The sequence below is a fragment of the Salmo trutta genome, chromosome 7 (genome assembly GCF_901001165.1).
Source record: "Salmo trutta chromosome 7, fSalTru1.1, whole genome shotgun sequence".
NCBI classification, from domain to species: domain Eukaryota; kingdom Metazoa; phylum Chordata; class Actinopteri; order Salmoniformes; family Salmonidae; genus Salmo; species Salmo trutta.
The window spans coordinates 43,729,740-43,747,833 of record NC_042963.1 but is presented as its reverse complement, the minus strand read 5'-3'; the positions used below and the strand labels follow the sequence as shown (position 1 = coordinate 43,747,833).

General features: G+C 42.1%; 2 protein-coding genes across 4 annotated transcripts in view; both read left to right on the top strand.

The window, feature by feature from the left end:
* LOC115197471 (transcriptional enhancer factor TEF-1-like) overlaps positions 1–9,935 on the top strand; it is a 108,661-nt gene extending 98,726 nt beyond the window's left edge. For all 3 annotated transcript variants that reach the window (XM_029759031.1, XM_029759029.1, XM_029759030.1), the window contains 4 exons: positions 3,136–3,309; positions 8,879–9,019; positions 9,147–9,299; positions 9,384–9,935. In XM_029759031.1, coding sequence (XP_029614891.1) covers positions 3,136–3,309; positions 8,879–9,019; positions 9,147–9,299; positions 9,384–9,497 — 582 coding nt within the window. In that variant the 3' untranslated portion in view covers positions 9,498–9,935. The remainder of the gene's footprint in view (positions 1–3,135; positions 3,310–8,878; positions 9,020–9,146; positions 9,300–9,383) is intronic.
* Positions 9,936–14,484: 4,549 nt separating this feature from the next.
* On the top strand, positions 14,485–16,750 carry LOC115197470 (ras association domain-containing protein 10). The gene has a single exon (XM_029759028.1). It carries the CDS (start codon positions 14,761–14,763, stop codon positions 16,249–16,251), a length of 1,491 nt encoding a protein of 496 aa, XP_029614888.1. The 5' UTR covers positions 14,485–14,760; the 3' UTR covers positions 16,252–16,750.
* Positions 16,751–18,094: the final 1,344 nt, after the last annotated feature.

The window sequence follows — 18,094 nt, the reverse complement described above, 5'->3', positions numbered from 1 at the left end:
GGGCAACAACCCAGCATCAGGACCGCTACCTCCGCCTTTGTGCAAGGAGGAGCAGGAGGAGCACTGCCAGTGCCCTGCAAAATGACCTCCAGCAGGCCACAAATGTGCATGTGTCTGCTCAAACGGTCAGAAACAGACTCCATGAGTGTAGTATGAGGGCCCGACGTCCACAGGTGGGGGTTGTGCTTACAGCCCAACACCGTGCAGGACGTTTGGCATTTGCCAGAGAACACCAAGATTGGCAAATTCGCCACTGGCGCCCTGTGCTCTTCACAGATGAAAGCAGGTTCATACTGAGCACATGTGACAGACGTGACAGAGTCTGGAGATGCCGTGGAGAACGTTCTGCTGCCTGCAACATCCTCCAGCATGACTGGTTTGGCGGTGGGTCAGTCATGGTGTGGGGTGGCATTTCTTTGGGGGGCCGCACAGCCCTCCATGTGCTCGCCAGAAGTAGCCTGACTGCCATTAGGTACCGAGATGAGATCCTCAGACCCCTTGTGAGACCATATGCTGGTGCGGTTGGCCCTGGGTTCCTCCTAATGCAAGACAATGCTAGACCTCATGTGGCTGGAGTGTGTCAGCAGTTCCTGCAAGAGGAAGGCATTGATGCTATGGACTGGCCCGCCCGTTCCCCAGACCTGAATCCAATTGAGCACATCTGGGACATCATGTCTCGCTCCATCCACCAACGCCACGTTGCACCCCAGACTGTCCAGGAGTTGGCGGATGCTTTTGTCCAGGTCTGGGAGGAGATCCCTCAGGAGACCATCTGCCACCTCATCAGGAGCATGCCCAGGCGTTGTAGGGAGTTCATACAGGCACGTGGAGGCCACACACACTACTGAGCCTCATTTTGACTCGTTTTAAGGACATTACATCAAAGTTGGATCAGCCTGTAGTGTGGTTTTCCACTTCAATTTTGAGTGACTCCAAATCCAGACCTCCATGGGTTGATAAATTGGATTTCCATTGATTATTTTTGTGTGATTTTGTTGTCAGCACATTCAACTATGTAAAGAAAAAAGTATTTAATAAGATTATTTCTTTCATTCAGATGTAGGATGTGTTATTTTAGTGTTCCCTTTATTTTTTTGAGCAGTGTATATATATATATATATATACACACCGGGCCTCCCACTCCTCTTTCTATTCTGGTTAGAGCCAGTTTGCGCTATTCTGTGAAGGGAGTAGTACACAGCTTTGTACAAGATCTTCAGTTTCTTGGCAATTTCTCTCATGGAATAGCCTTCATTTCTCAGAACAAGAATAGACTGAAAATGATAAACTTGGATTAGCTAACACAACGTGCCATTGGAACACAGGAGTAATGGTTGCTGATAATGGGCCTCTCTACGCCTATGTAGATATTCCATAAAAAAAATCTGCCATTTCCTTGGGGGCCTCCCGGGTGGCGCAGTGCAGTGCTAGCTGTGCCACTAGAGATTCTGGGTTCGAGTCCAGGCTCTGTCGCAACCGGCCGCGACCGGGAGACCCATGGGGTGGTGCACAATTTGGCCGGCAGGGATATCTTTGTCTCATCGCGCACTAGCGACTCCTGTGGCGGGCCGGGCGCAGTGCACGCTGACACGGTCGTCAGGTGTACGGTGTTTCCTCCGACACATTGGTGCGGCTGGCTTCCGGGTTGGATGAGCATTGTGTCAAGAAGCAGTGTCGGTTGTGGGGTTGTGTTTCGGAGGACGCACGGCTCTTGACCTTCGCCTCTCCCGAGTCCGTACGGGAGTTGCAGCGATGAGACAAGACTGTAACTACTACTAAAAATTGGGGAGAAAAAAGGGTGAAAATATATATTTTTTTAAATGATAATTTATAAAAAAATTCATCAGCCGTTTCCAACTACAATAGTCATTTACAAAAATGTCAACACTGTATTTCTGATCAATTTGATTTAATTTTAATGTACAAATGTTTTTATTTAAAAACATTTGTGACCCCAAACTTTTGAATGGTAGTGTGTGTACACATATATATATATATATATATATATATATATATATATATATATATATATATATATTTGCGCCCATCCATTGTGGAGGCCTAGAGTAAAAGCCAATTTATGCTTGATTGGAAAATGTGGTCGGATGCTCCATATGGAGGTACAAATTTTGAGCTCTGTACTACATAGCCATGCACCTCCCAAATTTTGTAACAATGCGGAGGGCTTTGTATAGCTCCGCATTAACATGATTGGTTGAAGGTAGGTGGGGGCGGTACATCTTGTATAAACACAAACTCACTTCCTTGACAACAGCTATGCACTGCTCCGTGAAGCGCAAGAAGATTTGGATATAAATTTGGTTAACCATATGACAATGATTTTGAGAAACTGTTTCACGAAACTGGCACGCAGATCGGTAGATAAATGGTAAGATAAATTGGCATTCCACATGAGAAAGGTTGCTGACTCTTCGTATAGCCTATTACCGGCAACTTCAGGAGAGTAATGGCAGAATCTGCGAAAGCCAGCAGGAGCAGAAGGAGAATCATTTTTTCAGGTTTTTTCTTCTGGTTATCTAGATCTCTGGCACCCCCTTGAGGCATCAAACCGTAAGCTTGAAGCATCAATTCACATAGTTGATCTCATTAAAACACATAGGGTGTGTCTATATATGGAAAAATACACGGAAAAAAATTTAGCAATTGATTGGTCAAAAGAACAGACAACTTTTGGTCGACCAAAAGTCGGTAATAGGCTATGCGAACCAAAATAATTTCCAGGGTTAGCCATCTCTGAGACTGGGCGTGATAACTCGAATGTCTAAATTTTAGTAATGATGTTAAGACTTTTTGTAAAAGGGCTTTATAAATGAAAACGTATCAATCTACGTGACATCAACGATATATATATTAATACATTTGTTATGACAACACAATACTAGTGTTTTTAGATTTAAAAAAATATATGTTTTAGAGCCGGCTTCCCAGATGTAGATTAACTCTAGTCCTGGACTAAAAATCATTCTCAATGGAGATCATCTATAGAAAACAATTTTTAGTCCAGGACCAGGCTCAATCTGTGTCTGGGGAACCAGCTCTTAGGGTAATGGAGAAGTACTAAAATAATGCTAATAGAAGTAATCTATCTAAACCGGCTGTTTTCTCTCTCATCAGTACAACAAACACCTGTTTGTGAGCATTGGACAGACCGACTACTCGTACAGCGATGCCCTACTGGAGGCTGTGGACATCCGTCAGATCTACGACAAGTTCCCAGAGAAGAAGGGAGGACTGAAGGAGCTCTTTGGAAAGGGCCCTCACAACTCTTTCTTCCTGGTCAAGTTCTGGGTGAGTCTCATGGCACAAGGTCATTAACTGTGAATGGTTGTAAAAGGTGCATTGTCCAGTTCGCTGCTCTATAACGTGTCTTGAATAAAATCCTGGCCGTTATTGTCCACACAATTTGGCTTCACAATACACACATGATTGACATCTAAACAAACAACATTAATGATACATAAACTCAGCAAAAAAAGAAACGTCCTCTCACTGTCAACTGCGTTTATTTTCAGCAAACTTAACATGTGTAAATATTTATATGAACATAACAAGATTCAACAACTGAGACATGAACTGAACAAATTCCACAGACATATGACTAACATAAATGGAATAATGTGTCCCTGAACAAAGGGGGGTCAAAATCAAAGGTAACAGTCAGTATCTGGTGTGGCCACCAGCTGTAGGTAGCCTAGTGGTTAGAGTGTTGGGCCAATAACCGAAAGGTTGCTAGATCGAATACGCGAGCTGACAAGGTAAAAATATGTCATTCTGCCCCTGAACAAGGCAGTTAACCCACTGTTCCAAGTCCGTCATTGTAATAAGAATTTGTTCTTAACTACTTTGCCAAGTTAAATAAAGGTTCAATTTAAAAAAGAAAAAGTACTGCAGTGCATCTCCTCCTCATGGACTGCACAAGATGTGCCAGTTCTTGCTGTGAGATGTTACCCCACTCTTCCACCAAGGTACCTGCAAGTTCCCGGACATTTCTGTGGGGAATGGCCCTAGCCCTCACCCTCCGATCCAACAGGTCCCAGACGTGCTCAATGGGATTGAGATCCGGGCTCTTCGCTGGCCATGGCAGAACACTGACATTCCTGTCTTGCAGGAAATCCCGCACAGAACAAGCAGTATGGCTGGTGGCATTGTCATGCTGGAGGGTCATGTTAGGATGAGCCTGCAGGAAGGGTACCACATGAGGGAGGAGGATGTCTTCCCTGTAACGCACAGTGTTGAGATTGCCTGCAATGACAACGAGCTCAGTCCAATGATGCTGTGACACACCGCCCCAGACCATGACGGACCCTCCATCTCCAAATCGATCCCGCTCCAGAGTACAGGCCTCGGTGTAATGCTCATTCCTTCGACGATAAACGTGAATCCGACCTTCCTAACTCAGGTGCCGGAGACGAAGGAAACCGCTCTGGCCTCGTGATGAAATCCCTATGGTGACTTTAAAACAGTTGCAGAGTTTAATGGCTGTGATAGGAGAAAACTGATGATGGATCAACATCATTGTAGTTACGCCACAATACTATCCTAATTGACAGAGTGAAAAGATGGAAGCTTATTCCAAAACATGCATCCTGTTTGCAACAAGGCACTAAAGTAATACTGCGAAACATTTGGCAAAGCAATTAACTTTTTGTCCTGAATACAAATTATGTTTGGGCCAAATCCAATACAACACATTAGTGAGTACCACTCTCCATATTTTCAAGCACAGTGGTGGCTGCATCATGTTGTGGGTATGCTTGTAATTGTTAAGGACTGGGTTGTTATTCAGGATAAAAAAAACAAAAACAGAATGGAGCTAAGCACAGGCAAAATTTGAGAGGAAAACCTGTTTGTCTGCTTTCCACCAGATATTGGGAGATTAATTCACCTTTCAGCAGGGCAATAATCTAAAACACAAGGCCAAATCTACATTTACATTTACATTTTAGTCATTTAGCAGACGCTCTTATCCAGAGCGACTTACAGTAGTGAATGCATACATTTCATACTTTTTTGTATTTTTTATTATTATTATTATTTTCCGTACTGGTCCATCTACACTGGAATTAATTACCTGAGTGGCCAAGTTAAAGTTTTGACTTAAATATGCTTGAAAATGTCTGTCTAGCAATGATCAACAACCAACTTGACAGAGTTTGAATAATTTTAAATAGAATAATGTGCAAATATTGTACAATCCAGGTGTGCAAAGCTCTTAGAGACTTACCCAGATAGACTCACAGCTGTAATCGCTGCCAAAGGTGCTTCAACAAATTATTGACTCAGGGGTGTGAATACTTACGTAAATTAGATATTTATGGATTTCAGTTTAAATAAATTTGCAGACATTTCTAAAAACATGTTTTCACTTTGTCATTATGGGGTATTCTGTTTGAATGGGTGAAATTTTTTATTTAATTCATTTTGTATTCAAGCTGTAGCACAACAAAATGTGAAATAAGTCAAGGGGTATGAATCATTTCTGAAGGTACTGTATATGCATCATGAGTGAAACCAAGCATATGGGTTTGTGTTTGAATGTGTGTGTGTGTGTGTGTGTGTGTGTGTGCGTCATATCAAATCAAATTTTATTTGTCACATGCTTCGTAATCAACAGGTTTAGACTAACAGTGAAATGCTTACTTACGGGCCCTTCCCAACAATGCATCCCTAGGGGCTGATGTGGTAGCATTGAGGCTTTGTTTGAACACCTGCCTACCTCCTGACAGGTGTGAGAGATTGGGGCAAACTAAGGAGATTGCAGCAGCTCCCTACCAATGGAGTCTCTCTCTCTAAGCGCAAATATCAACTGGTGCCATTCTCCACAGCTTTACTTACTATTACATCCTATAGAGTCTATTGGCCAAAGTATTTGGTTTCAGAAGCAACATTAACATGTTAGAACTACAAAGAATTGAATCCTTACCTCTGTTTCCTTCTGTTTGCTACATGCATGCTGGTTCTCTATTTAAGATACTCAAACATATTTTCATAATCTACAGTCAACTGATATGTTTTCAAACGGGACCATATTAATTGACGTGCACATTAATAAAATTCAAATGGAAAACGCAAACAAGAGGATGAGTCTCTCTTCAGACATTAGTGAAGAGCCACTGCATCTGAATTTCAAACATGGACACCCACACTCTAAACAATAGCCCTCCTCTCATCATCACAGGCCTTAATAACACGCTGACTTAATGAAGGAGCTATGTATTCCTTTGTACAAATTATGGTTTTCTCTTTTCTTGAAACAGGCCTTCCTCTTCAGAGGACTCTTATTACATAGACTCTTATCAGGCTATTTCTAAAGATACAGTAGATCCTGTGCCATTCGATATTCCTAAAGCCTCTTTTGGTCTCAAAAGATTATTGGACAGCAGTGCTTACTGGTAGATCGCTACTCCACTCATTCTCAAGATACACACATGCCAAATAATATGGTTGCAAGTATTGCCATGAGTCACTAGAGGGCCTCGCTGCCTTAGTTGATGATCCATGATGTAAAGATACTAAATTCAGCCACAGGCCAATTTCTTTTTCTTGAGTGGATGGTCAGGAGGCTGTCCACTCATGTAGACTGCAAATTGACCGCAAGAAGCCCAAACGGATATAATATTTGACTAAAGCATGATGACTGTACCTAATAAACTGGCCATTTAGTCTATGTGATTGTATACATGTAAGCAGGGTTTGAAACAATTTAGTACTAGGTCGGACCCCCCTTTGCCTCCAGAACACACTGAATTTTTGTGGACATGGAAATGTTTCTCAATTGATATCAATCAGTGGAGGCTCCTTAGAGGACGACAGGGAGAACCATCCTCCTCAGTGAATTTCAAAAAAATAAATATAGTGAAACATTAAAGTTATCCTTTTTAGGTAAAACTATACAAAATATATTCACATGTCACCAAATAATTTATTAAAACACTGTTTTGCAATGAAGGTCTACAGTATCCTCAACAGTGCTCTGGGTAGCACCCTGGTGTAGCCAGAGTACAGCTAGTTTCCATCCTCCTTTGGGTACATGGACTTCAATACAAAACCTAGGAGGCGTATGGTTCTCAGCCCCTTCCATAGACTTACACAGTAATTATTACAACTTCCAGAGGATGTCCTCCAACCTATCAGAGCTCTTGCAGCATGAACTGACATGTTGTCCACCCAATCAAAGGATCAGAGAATGAAAGCATAAACTACAGCTAGGTTATGGTCACAGACATCTGATGTGTTGTGCACTGAAGTCCATAAGTGAAGGGAAAAAGGTGAGAGGAAGAGAGCATGTAGATGCGAGAAGGAATTATATAACAAGCAAAAGGATCATGCTGTTTGTATGTGGCTGCTCTGAAAGTGAACTGTGTTTGCGTGTGATCGAGGATGTATTCATTCCCGTTTCGTTTGCTTCCGTTTAAGGAACGTTTTTCAACACAATCGGTGAGATAAACATACCTGAATTTGTCCAATAGAAACTCTCATTTGCAACTGTTGGACTAATGATTACACCCTATATCAGCTAGATGCAGGCAAGAGTGTGTAAGCTGGTATTGAATGTGTCACTGTCTGTCACCTTGATTAGTCTAATATTTCTCTCAAGTTGTAAACTTTCATTCATAAACTAGGTTGTGGCAACCTCATGATGGGTATAGGGAAAATGTGAGTATCATGTATTATCTAAAACCTATTGATACATTAAGCTGAGTGAATGGAATATGAATGACCGTCATCCAATATGCTTTAATAGAAATAAGGCAATGCTCATAATAAATTATTGTCCTCCCTCATCTTAAACGTTACCGACCGCCACTGGTATCAAGGGACCTAAAGTGTGCCAGGAAAACATTCCCCACACCATTACAGCACCGCCACCTGCCTGTACCATTGACGCCAGGCAGGAAGGGGCCATGGACTCATGCTGCTTACGTCAAACCCTGACATCACATGACGCAACAGGAACCGGGATTCGTTGGACCAGGCAGTGTTTTTCCACTCCTCAATTGTCCAGTGTTGGTGATCGTCTGCCCACTGGAACCAGTTCTTCTTGTTTTTAGCTGATAGGAGTGGAACCCAGTGTGGTCGTCTGCTGTAATAGCCCATCTGTGACAAGGATCAACGAGTTGTGCATTCTGAGATGCTGTTCTGCACACCACTGTTGTACTGCGCTGTTATTTACCCGTTTGTGGCCCGCCTGTTAGCTTGCACAATTATTGCCATTCTCCTTCAACCTCTCATCAAGTTTTTGCCCTCAGGACTGCCGCTGACTGGATGTTTTTATTTGTCACAACATTCTCGGTAAACTCTAGGCACTGTTATGTGTGAAAAGCCCAGGAGGCCGGACGTTTCTGAGATACTGGAACTGGCGTGCCTGGCATCGATGCTCATACCACGCACAAAGTCCCTTAGGTCACTTGTTTTGCCCATTTTAACATTCAATCAAACAGTAACTGAATGCCTCTGCCTGCTTTATATGCAAGCCACGATCACATTTTCTTGAATGGGGTCGTGTACCTAATAAACTGGCCACTGAGTATCTCTCTCTATGCGTGGGAATACTTTGGAAAATATTTGTTTTTACAGTCTTATGATTTCAAATGTAGTTTTTTTGTTTTTTGCACAGAAAACTTGGGGGGGGGGGCAAATAATATCACCAGCAGGCCGCCAGTTGGATAACCCAGCTGTACAGCCAAGTTATATTAGTCCTCTTGAGACTTAAAGAAAATCTATTTTCATTTAAACATTTTTGTGTTTTGTTGTAAACATTTAACTCATTGCTTTGCTGGTGTTTATCCTCTACATGACTTGCCTAGTTAAATAAAGATTAAATCATTTTTCAAATACATGTGTTGTCCTGATGCAGGCTGACCTGAACTGTAACATCCAGGATGACTCTGGGGCCTTCTACGGTGTGAGCAGCCAGTATGAGAGCTCTGAGAACATGACCATCACGTGCTCTACCAAGGTGTGCTCCTTCGGCAAGCAGGTGGTCGAGAAGGTCGAGGTGAGTCCTAGGGCTCTATTCAGTCTGTAAAGCTGAAGCATTACAGTTTACGTGATAGAAATGTAAAGGTAACTTCTGATTGAGATGACACATGCAGCGTTTACCCCCCCCTCCCCCTCCCCCCCAGACGGAATATGCCTGCTTCGAGAATGGACGCTTTGTCTACAGGATAAGCCGCTCCCCCATGTGTGAATACATGATCAACTTTATCCACAAACTCAAACACCTGCCTGAGAAGTACATGATGAATAGTGTCCTAGAGAACTTCACTATTCTATTGGTAAGGATAGCCTGTTCAGTCAGTCTGCTTGCATACTAGTGTTTGTGTGTGTGTGTCTCACACTGCATTTTTCTTGTGCTTCAGGTGGTAACTAACAGAGAAACACAGGAGACGATGCTGTGCATGGCGTGTGTGTTTGAGGTGTCGAACAGCGAACACGGAGCTCAACATCACATATACCGGCTAGTCAAGGAATAAGAGACTGATTCAGTAGAAACGTGCTGGGACAAACTATCACCGATCTACCTGAAGGACAGCTTCTGAAGAATGGAGGGAAGACATTGAAGGACGAATTCTTAGTAATTGACAGAGATAAATCGCTGTTGTGATTGGTTGGTTGTGAGAGTGACATGAGGCAATCGCCCATTGAAACACATCTTCAGAAAGACAACCTTATGGAAAGTGGCTGTGCCTCTACACAAATCCCACCCACAATGTCCTTGGGTTACATTAGGGTGAAGTTTCTAATTGATAATATCATTATATTTGTATTTTGTATGTATATTTGTATGAGTGCAGCTGTCAATTTGTGGTACAGTTGTGTGGTGTCATTTTTCCAGACTAGGTCATATGTGTACATATGAAGGGGCATTGTGTAACATAGGAAGATGTACTGTGGATTACATTTGGAAGCTATCTGTTTTCCGCATTTTATACTGTAGTCATCACAATTATGAACCAATTACAGATCTTAGCCTTTCTTAATTAGATAAATATAAAACATTATACAGTTACTACATACAGTGACTTCGGAAAGTATTCAGACCCGTTGACTTTTTCCACATTTTGCTACTTTACAGCCTTATTCTAAAATTGATTAAAGTGTTGTTTTTATCATCATCAATCTACACACAATACCCCATAATGACAAAGCAAAAACAGGTTTTTAGAAATTGTTGCTAATTTCTAAAAATATTTTCAGGTCTCCAGAGATGTTCAATCAGGTTCAAGTCCGTGCTTTGGCTGGGCCACTCAATGACATTCAGAGACTTGTCCCAAAGCCACTCCTGTGTTGTCTTGGCTGTGTGCTTAGGGTCATTGTCCTGTTGGAAGGTGAACCTTTGCCCAAGTCTGAGGTCCTGAGCACTCTGGAGCAGGTTTTCATCAAGGATCTCTCTGTACTTTGCTCCGTTCATCTTTCCCTCGAACCTGACTAGTCTCCCAGTCCCTTCCACTGAAAAACATCCCCACAGCATGATGCTGCCACCACCATGCTTCACCGCCAGGTTTCCTCCAGACATGACGCTTGGCATTCAGGCCAAAGTGTTCAAGCTTGGTTTCATCAGACCAGATAAAATTGTTTCTCATGGTCTGAGAGTCTTTAGGTGCCTTTTGACAAACTCCAAGCGGGCTGTCATGTGCCTTTTACTGAGGAGTGGCTGCCGTCTGGCCACTCTACCATAAAGGCCTGATTGGTGGAATGCTACAGAGATGTTTGCCCTTCTGGAATGTTCTCCCATCTCTACAGAGTAGCTCTGTCAGAGTTACCATCGGGTTCTTGGTCACCTCCCTGACCAAGGCCCTTCTCCTCCGATTGCTCAGTTTGGCTGGGCGGCCAGCTTTAGGAAGAGTCTTGGTGGTTCCAAAAGTCTTCCATTTAAGAATGATGGAGGCCGCTGTGTTCGTGGGGATCTTCAATGCTGCAGACATTGTTTTGGTACCCTTCCCCAGATCTGTGCCTCGACACAATCCTGTCTCGGAGCTCTACGGACAATACCTTCGACCTCATGCCTTGGTTTTTGCTCTGACATGCACTGTCAACTGTGGGATCTTATATAGACAGGTGTGTGCCTTTCCAAATCATGTCCAATCAATTGAATTTACCACAGGTGGACTGAAAAATAATCAATGGAAACAGGATGCATCTGAGCTCAATTTCAAGGCTCATAGCAAAGGGTCTGAATACTAATGTAAATAAGGTATTTCTGTTTTCAATAAATTTGCAAAAATGTCAAACCTGTTTTTGCCTATTCATTATCAGGTATTGTGTGTAGATTGCTGAGGAAAAGGTTTTATTTAATCAATTTTAGAATAAGGCTCAAATGTAACAAAATCTGGAAAAAGTCAAGGGGTCTGAATACTTTCCGAATGAACATCACTATCACACAAACATTTTCCAAAGAAAAACGGTTTTACATTTTGGATAACATAGCAAATGCTAAACTACTATATGATGAAGACAGGTTACAGTTACAATTCCAGGGACATTGAGAGTATAAATAAGATTCAGGTACCACTTTGCATCATATCCCCTGTGCCCAACTAAAGAGAAAAAGCACTGATGATGCTAAAGCAAGACAATGCATGGCAGAGACCAGAGATTCCTCCTAAGTTATCTTTTCTCTAAGCTGCTACGGTGTTACCCCGTATGACAATGAAGCAAAGAATACACATATTGAAAATGAAAGCACTGTACTACCATAGTTCCCCATCCCAAAGCAGTTAGTTCCTCTGTATGGTTATGTGGGATAGAGTGAAACTTTACTTCTCAGTGACTGAGGAACACAGTAGTCAAAACACTCCCACACATTCATCTTTGGGTGTTCTGGATGCTATTCAGCCTTATTTTGCCCGTCAATCTGTGGCCTACAATAAAGCTGGACTCGTTATTAGTGGAACTGCCACGTCTGTCTGCGATATAACAACAACAAAGAAGGTACTGCAAACAACTATGCCCCCCCCCCCACCACCACATCATTGCACACGCGATAGAACAGCAGAATATGTAGTGTAAAGAAATGTTTTGCAGGATGCGTGACGTTCCTCACCTCCACTTTGTCAGCAAAACAATAACGACAGTGGCACTGTTTCCCCTACTGTGGATTGCATCTTTAACCTTGGCGGTAGGGAATGGCATCCTTACAGATACTGTAACTCTACCACGAAATGTGAGCTCTTTCCTAAGCTGGAGGACAGCCCTGTTATTCTCATACATCCCAGTGTTGCATGTACAGTGCCTTAGTAATTTTTCCCCAATGGCACCTGGTTTGCTTGGATGGAAATGCATAACATTAGTGATGTTTCATGTTGGTCATTATAGATACACAACTGTCAGTTTTACATGTAGACATTTCACCTTGTTTTACAAAATAATTGATGCTAAGTTATACATTGATTATTACAATAAACAAGTTCCATGTGTAATAGCAGTAATAACTTTGCCTTGTCTATCAAAGTTCCATGTGTAATAGCAGTAATAACTTTGCCTTGTCTATCAAAAACCAAAAATCTGGAGACATGTCAGATGTGCATTTGGCACCTGCACTATTATAAAGTGCCTTTGGTCATGACTTTACATCTTAGAAAAGGTTTAAAAGAAGCAAAACCAAAAAGTTAAAGAAATGGCGGACGAGATCACCAGAATGCCTTTATCAATATCTTTCTCTGTAGAACTGTATTCATTACCACAACAATTAGACTATTTGGGAAAAGATAGTACCCTTAGATGCATGTTCAGTGTTTTCAACAGTTATGGGTCAAAAGATCCCTCTGCGAAGGTTTATTTGATATCACTGTCACAGTAAATCAACTGTTATCATACCATATGCACACTAACATTACAGTCCATAAAACATAATGCAGTATACTTGTATGTTAGTGTTGCTGAAGACAATGGATCAGACAGGGTTCATGTCATGTTTAGAAGACCTTTGACCTGTGTTCTAATTGAGGAATAATTGGGACTAGATTATGGTGTGAGCAACACAGACCACCACTACAGTAGTTTCTGTTTGAATGTGTGTTCTATGTAGGCTATACTTACTTACAATGCTTTTTTGATGACTCCAGTTTAACCAGAGCCAAGCTTATTGGTTTCACTGTTGGGCTCCCAGTATGTCAGTCCTGTCAACCAGGAATATAGATTTCACAAGATACGTTTTTGGAAAATATTCTTTTAAAATGGACACAAGGAGTATTTTTTTTTTTTTACACAAACATCAGCAGCTAAGATCTGGGTTGTGTGTTATTTGTCTATAGGTACTGGTACCTTTTTGTCTATCTATTTTTCAAAATTGGCTTTAATTTTTCTCAAGTTTGGATGGCATCCTCAGAACATTGTGTGCAGAGAATTGTTAATGGTGATTTGTATAAAGAGACGAGAATATGGAAAAATACTGTTTTTACTATACTGGGACTGGGTCTGGTCTTTGCTTTGTAAGTTTTTCTTCATTGCTAAAATGTTAGATATTTTATAGCTTTCTAGAAATGTTGTATGCATATTATATCCAATTAAAATAATATTCAATTCTGTTTCTGAATGATGATGAATCATAATTTCTCACAAACGTCAATTAACAGCTCTGAAATGCTCCTAATGCACAACAGGGGGAGCTCTAGCCAAAAGAATCGGGCTTGGCAACCTGTGATAATGTTGACCTATTCACTCACATGAGAATAAATAGTAACTCTTTGTTTTCTTGAGCTTCGATATGGCAATCCTCTTTCAATACAGCTCCTGGCTATGTTGATGTTGGAGAATCCCCTGCCTGACATGATTATAACCTCCAGCCTGGGGTTTTATGTAGTGTTTCATCAACAAACTTGGCCTGTTATCAGCTGTCAGGATCACAGGAGGATAAACCGACCGGGACCAATGACGAGCTGTGATTCTAGCCAGGGCTGTAGGGAATGAACATATACACACCCAGACAACAATCCTCATCCACTAAAGACCTCTGCAATAACCACAGACAAATCCTTGTTTTATGAAAATATGTTTTTCGTTCATATGTCTTTGCAGGAAGTGGTTTGGTTGGGGTGTTATAGAGGGCAGAGATAAATGATCTTCTGAGCAGCTCCATTCATATTTTTTATTTTATTTCGCTTGCTTTGTTGCTTCTGCAGAAGACAAGTTCAGAAGTCTTCAAGATGTGAAACAAGGGGGACCCTGACTAACTCTTGTCTTTATGTGCATCAACATAAACTAATAAATGGCCTTGTAGATGAATAAGCTTGAGACATCAGAATATTTATATAGTTTAACTTTACAATTTCACTTGAATTCATTTAATGACATATATAAATCACTTTAAAATGTGTCCACTTTTTAATCTTTCACATGAGATTGATGGTAGTTTTGACCAAAGTACAGTAGGCAAACTGGTGCGTAAAATGCACACAAAGTGGGTGGGTAATGTTACATTCAAAAACTTCTGTTTGGAGTAGAGTTGTAGTGTCGTGATCAACGAAGAGTGGAGAGAGTCCCATTGCGAGTGGAGGCATATACTTTAGTGTGCATAGAAATGTATCCACAGTAGTGCATACCGACGGAAAGGAAGGACGCCCGTTCCTCCTCTGCGCACAGTGTTCCAAAAGGAAGTCTGATAATGTGATCCCCTGCAGAACAACTTCACAGCGTGCCTCACTCAGTCTGCCACAGGAAAAGTCCTACTGGAGGCAAGTACTGCGCTTATTACTTCATGATGATGACATGCTTACATGAGAATAAGGACAGCTCTAAATGAAGGTGTGTGTCACTTTTCTCTCTACAACTGAAAAGTGGAACCGAGGAGTCGAAAGGAGAGCAGAAACTTTAATCAGCAATTGCGTTAAAGGTTTTTCCAGTATGGAGCAGGAAGAATGCAAGGTATCAGTATGGGTCTGCCGGGAGGAGAAACTGGTCTCCGGGCTGTCCAAGCGCACCACCTGCTCCGATGTTGTCAAAGTTCTACTGGAGGACCAAAACTTGAAGCAAGGTGCGTCAGCGGTGATGCTATCTGGGACCCCCCAGTCTTACTGCATAGTGGAGAAATGGAGAGGCTTTGAGAGGATTTTACCCAATAAAACCAAAATCCTGCGTCTCTGGAGCGCCTGGGGAGATGAGCAGGAAAACGTGAGGTTTGTGTTGGTGAAGAATGAGGCATCGTTACCGAACAACGGACCCAGGAGCGCCGAGGCGCGGGTCGTTCAGAGCAAAGACAGTCCGTGCGTATTCAAGGGAGCAGCTAAGACCACAATGGCTTTCTCGCAAGAAAAGCAGCGGAGGATTGTTAGAAAAGCTTTTAGAAAGTTGGACAAAATTAACAAAAAGAAAGAGGAGACTGTTCCTAAGGATACATCCTCAGTGGAGAAAATGGAAACGTTGGTGCACTTGGTTATATCGCAAGATCACACCATCCGCCAGCAGATCAAAAGGATCAAAGAATTAGATAGGGATATAGAGAGGGATGAGGCAAAAGTGCATTTTGACAGAATTAAGAAACATGGTATCAATTATGTGCAGGACACATACATGGTGGAGTCGAGCGCGAAGGCTGATCCAACAGAGAACGTTCCATGTTCAGGGGAGGCTATTGCACAGTTTGAGGATTACGCACTCTGTTGCGAGGAGGTCCTGCGACTTCAGGAGGAATTGACAGAACGTGAAGCTCTCATGGACATCATCACAGGTGAGATTCAGGAGGAGCTGAACCAAAGATGGATGAAAAGACGGCAAGATGAGCTGTCGGGCAAAGACACCGACAGTATTGGGGAGCCTGTAGACATCCCCGTGTCTGCAACGGCTCCAAAGGCAGGCGTCGCTGCTCAAAAGACAACTGTGGACAGTTTATCAGAGAACGACTTGGTTTTAGAGGAGGAGAGAATCAAATTACAGCTAGATACTAGTTTACATATTGGTCTTCGTTTGAACACGGATTTAAAGACTATTAAGGGTGATTTGGACTTAAGCCAGGAGCTGTGGGACGCAAAAGAAAAAGAACTAACGGATTTGCTCGCAAAAATGGACTCTATGGATTTAAATAACGAGAAGTTACCCGATGATTACAAAGAACCCTCTGGTGTCACTGAGACTGAAATGTTGCCTTCCTTGGAGAAGAGCAGTGGGTGGGTGGAGCAGGCCAAAGGTCTCTCCAATACCAGCAACACGAATGATGAGGACTCAGACACGGGGCTGAGCTCCATGCATAGCCAGGACTCTGACAATACACCTTTTTGTGAATCACTAGTGTAACTCTTTATTGAACTGTTGAAAATATGCAATGCAAACTCAGGGACAGTGAAATTCTCCACACTAAACAATATGTTTCTCCTTTTCCTCCAAAAAGCATAAGCATGGACACCTAAAATCTATAAGGTGTCAGGTAGCCTAGCGGTTAAGAGCATCTGGGCCAGTAACCTAAAGGTTGCTGGTTTGAATCCCTGACCTGACTAGGTGAAAAATATGTCTATGTGCCCTTGAGCAAGGCACTTGTAAGTTGCTCTGGAAAACAGCGTCTGCTAAATGACTGAAATGTAAATAGTATAAACAAGCAATATATCATATTGCAATTGTGCTGAAATCCTAACAAAAGTTATGGAAAATTGATATAGCTTGCTCTGCTGTTTCTGTGTGTCACAAGTATTAGAACAAGGGAAAACAACAACTGCATTGAACTGCAAAGACCCACATGACTATGACCATTCAGCTATAAACATACAAGTTACTGTGGAAATAAACTATTACAACATATTATGATCTGTTTGATTTAGTACTTGCATGAGTTGGAAAAATTATTTAAGTGTTGGCTAGGACACTCACAAATGTTATTTGCATGGGGATTAGGCCCACCTCGTGAGAAAGTAAAAAGTTGTTTTGCATTCTTTAGGGGCCATGTCTTGCAGTGTGTGATGTGTGCTTGTCACGGTCGGTTGGATTTCATTGGAGTCTATGGAACAGCAGAGCATGAACTTCTGCATTAAAGATGATTACTGTAAATGCATAGCTTTTACAGGTAGAATATAACAGCAAAGCAGACCAAACTGTTCACTATTAACCAAGCGAGGAAATTCCAGACATTTTTACTATTAAGTTTGTAATTCCCTGTATTTGCTTAGATACCAATTTTCATGCCAAGCTTTTCACTGTATTTTGAGGTGGGTGTTCAAAAAGTTGGATATAAATAAGCCAGTGCGTTAGAAGCCAGGGCGTTAGAAGCCAGGGTGTTAGAAGCCTACAACAAACTGCATTTGATCAATATGAAGGCAGTATCTGTTGGCACGGTTTAGGCCTATAGATTTTTGTTACTGTGACACTATGGACCTCTGAGTGCCAGGTTCAAACCTGCCAAGATGTAGCATTTCCCAGATGGTAACTGCTAGAAATATCAAAGGACATTATCAATGAACAAAACCTCTCTCTTGAGAATGTTGTTGATGCATTACTAACCGTTCATATTCAGAGAATACAAGATTAAAGCCAGTCTGCTGATGCAAATTCAGACTAGCTGTCACCTGATCCAGTGATTGTTTAATTCATCCATGTAGTCGATCCTCACTTTCTCTCCGGTTTCTTGGCAACATGATGGTCATGCCCTATTGGGGGCAATGACCTATTCAGTTACAGTACAATCTGCTGTGCCAATCAACCTCATGGATCGGTTGTTCTCAGCATGGTTTATGTCAGGACAACTATTTGAGAGCTCTAATCGGTTTATCAGGACAAGTAATAGTGTATATGGATCCTGGGAAAGCTGAGACATACATCATCCCAAAGTCAATGCAGTGGTTATGCACTGCCCTACTCAGACTGTGGTTCTATAAATTGAGGAGGAGAGAGAAACATGACATGTAGAATCAGTTTCTGTTTATACAACCCAGTCTGCTTCTGTGTCTGGGCGTCATGTCGTTGTTGTGTTGTTGTGCCCACTGTGTGCTCACTGGGCTGTGTTTGGCACGGGGCGGCAGGGCCAGAGAGCAGCTGCCTAGCCTTGCTCCCTCTGCTGAAACAGTGGTGTTTACATAAGTCAGGGATGAAGGCTGAGTCAGGCTTCATGTGCTACTGTGTGGGATGGACTGGGACTGTTTGAGAAGGGATG

Excerpts from the sequence above, each read along its gene's own strand:
- LOC115197470 (XM_029759028.1), top strand. The coding sequence starts at position 14,761 with ATGAAGGTGTGTGTCACTTTTCTCTCTACAACTGAAAAGTGGAACCGA.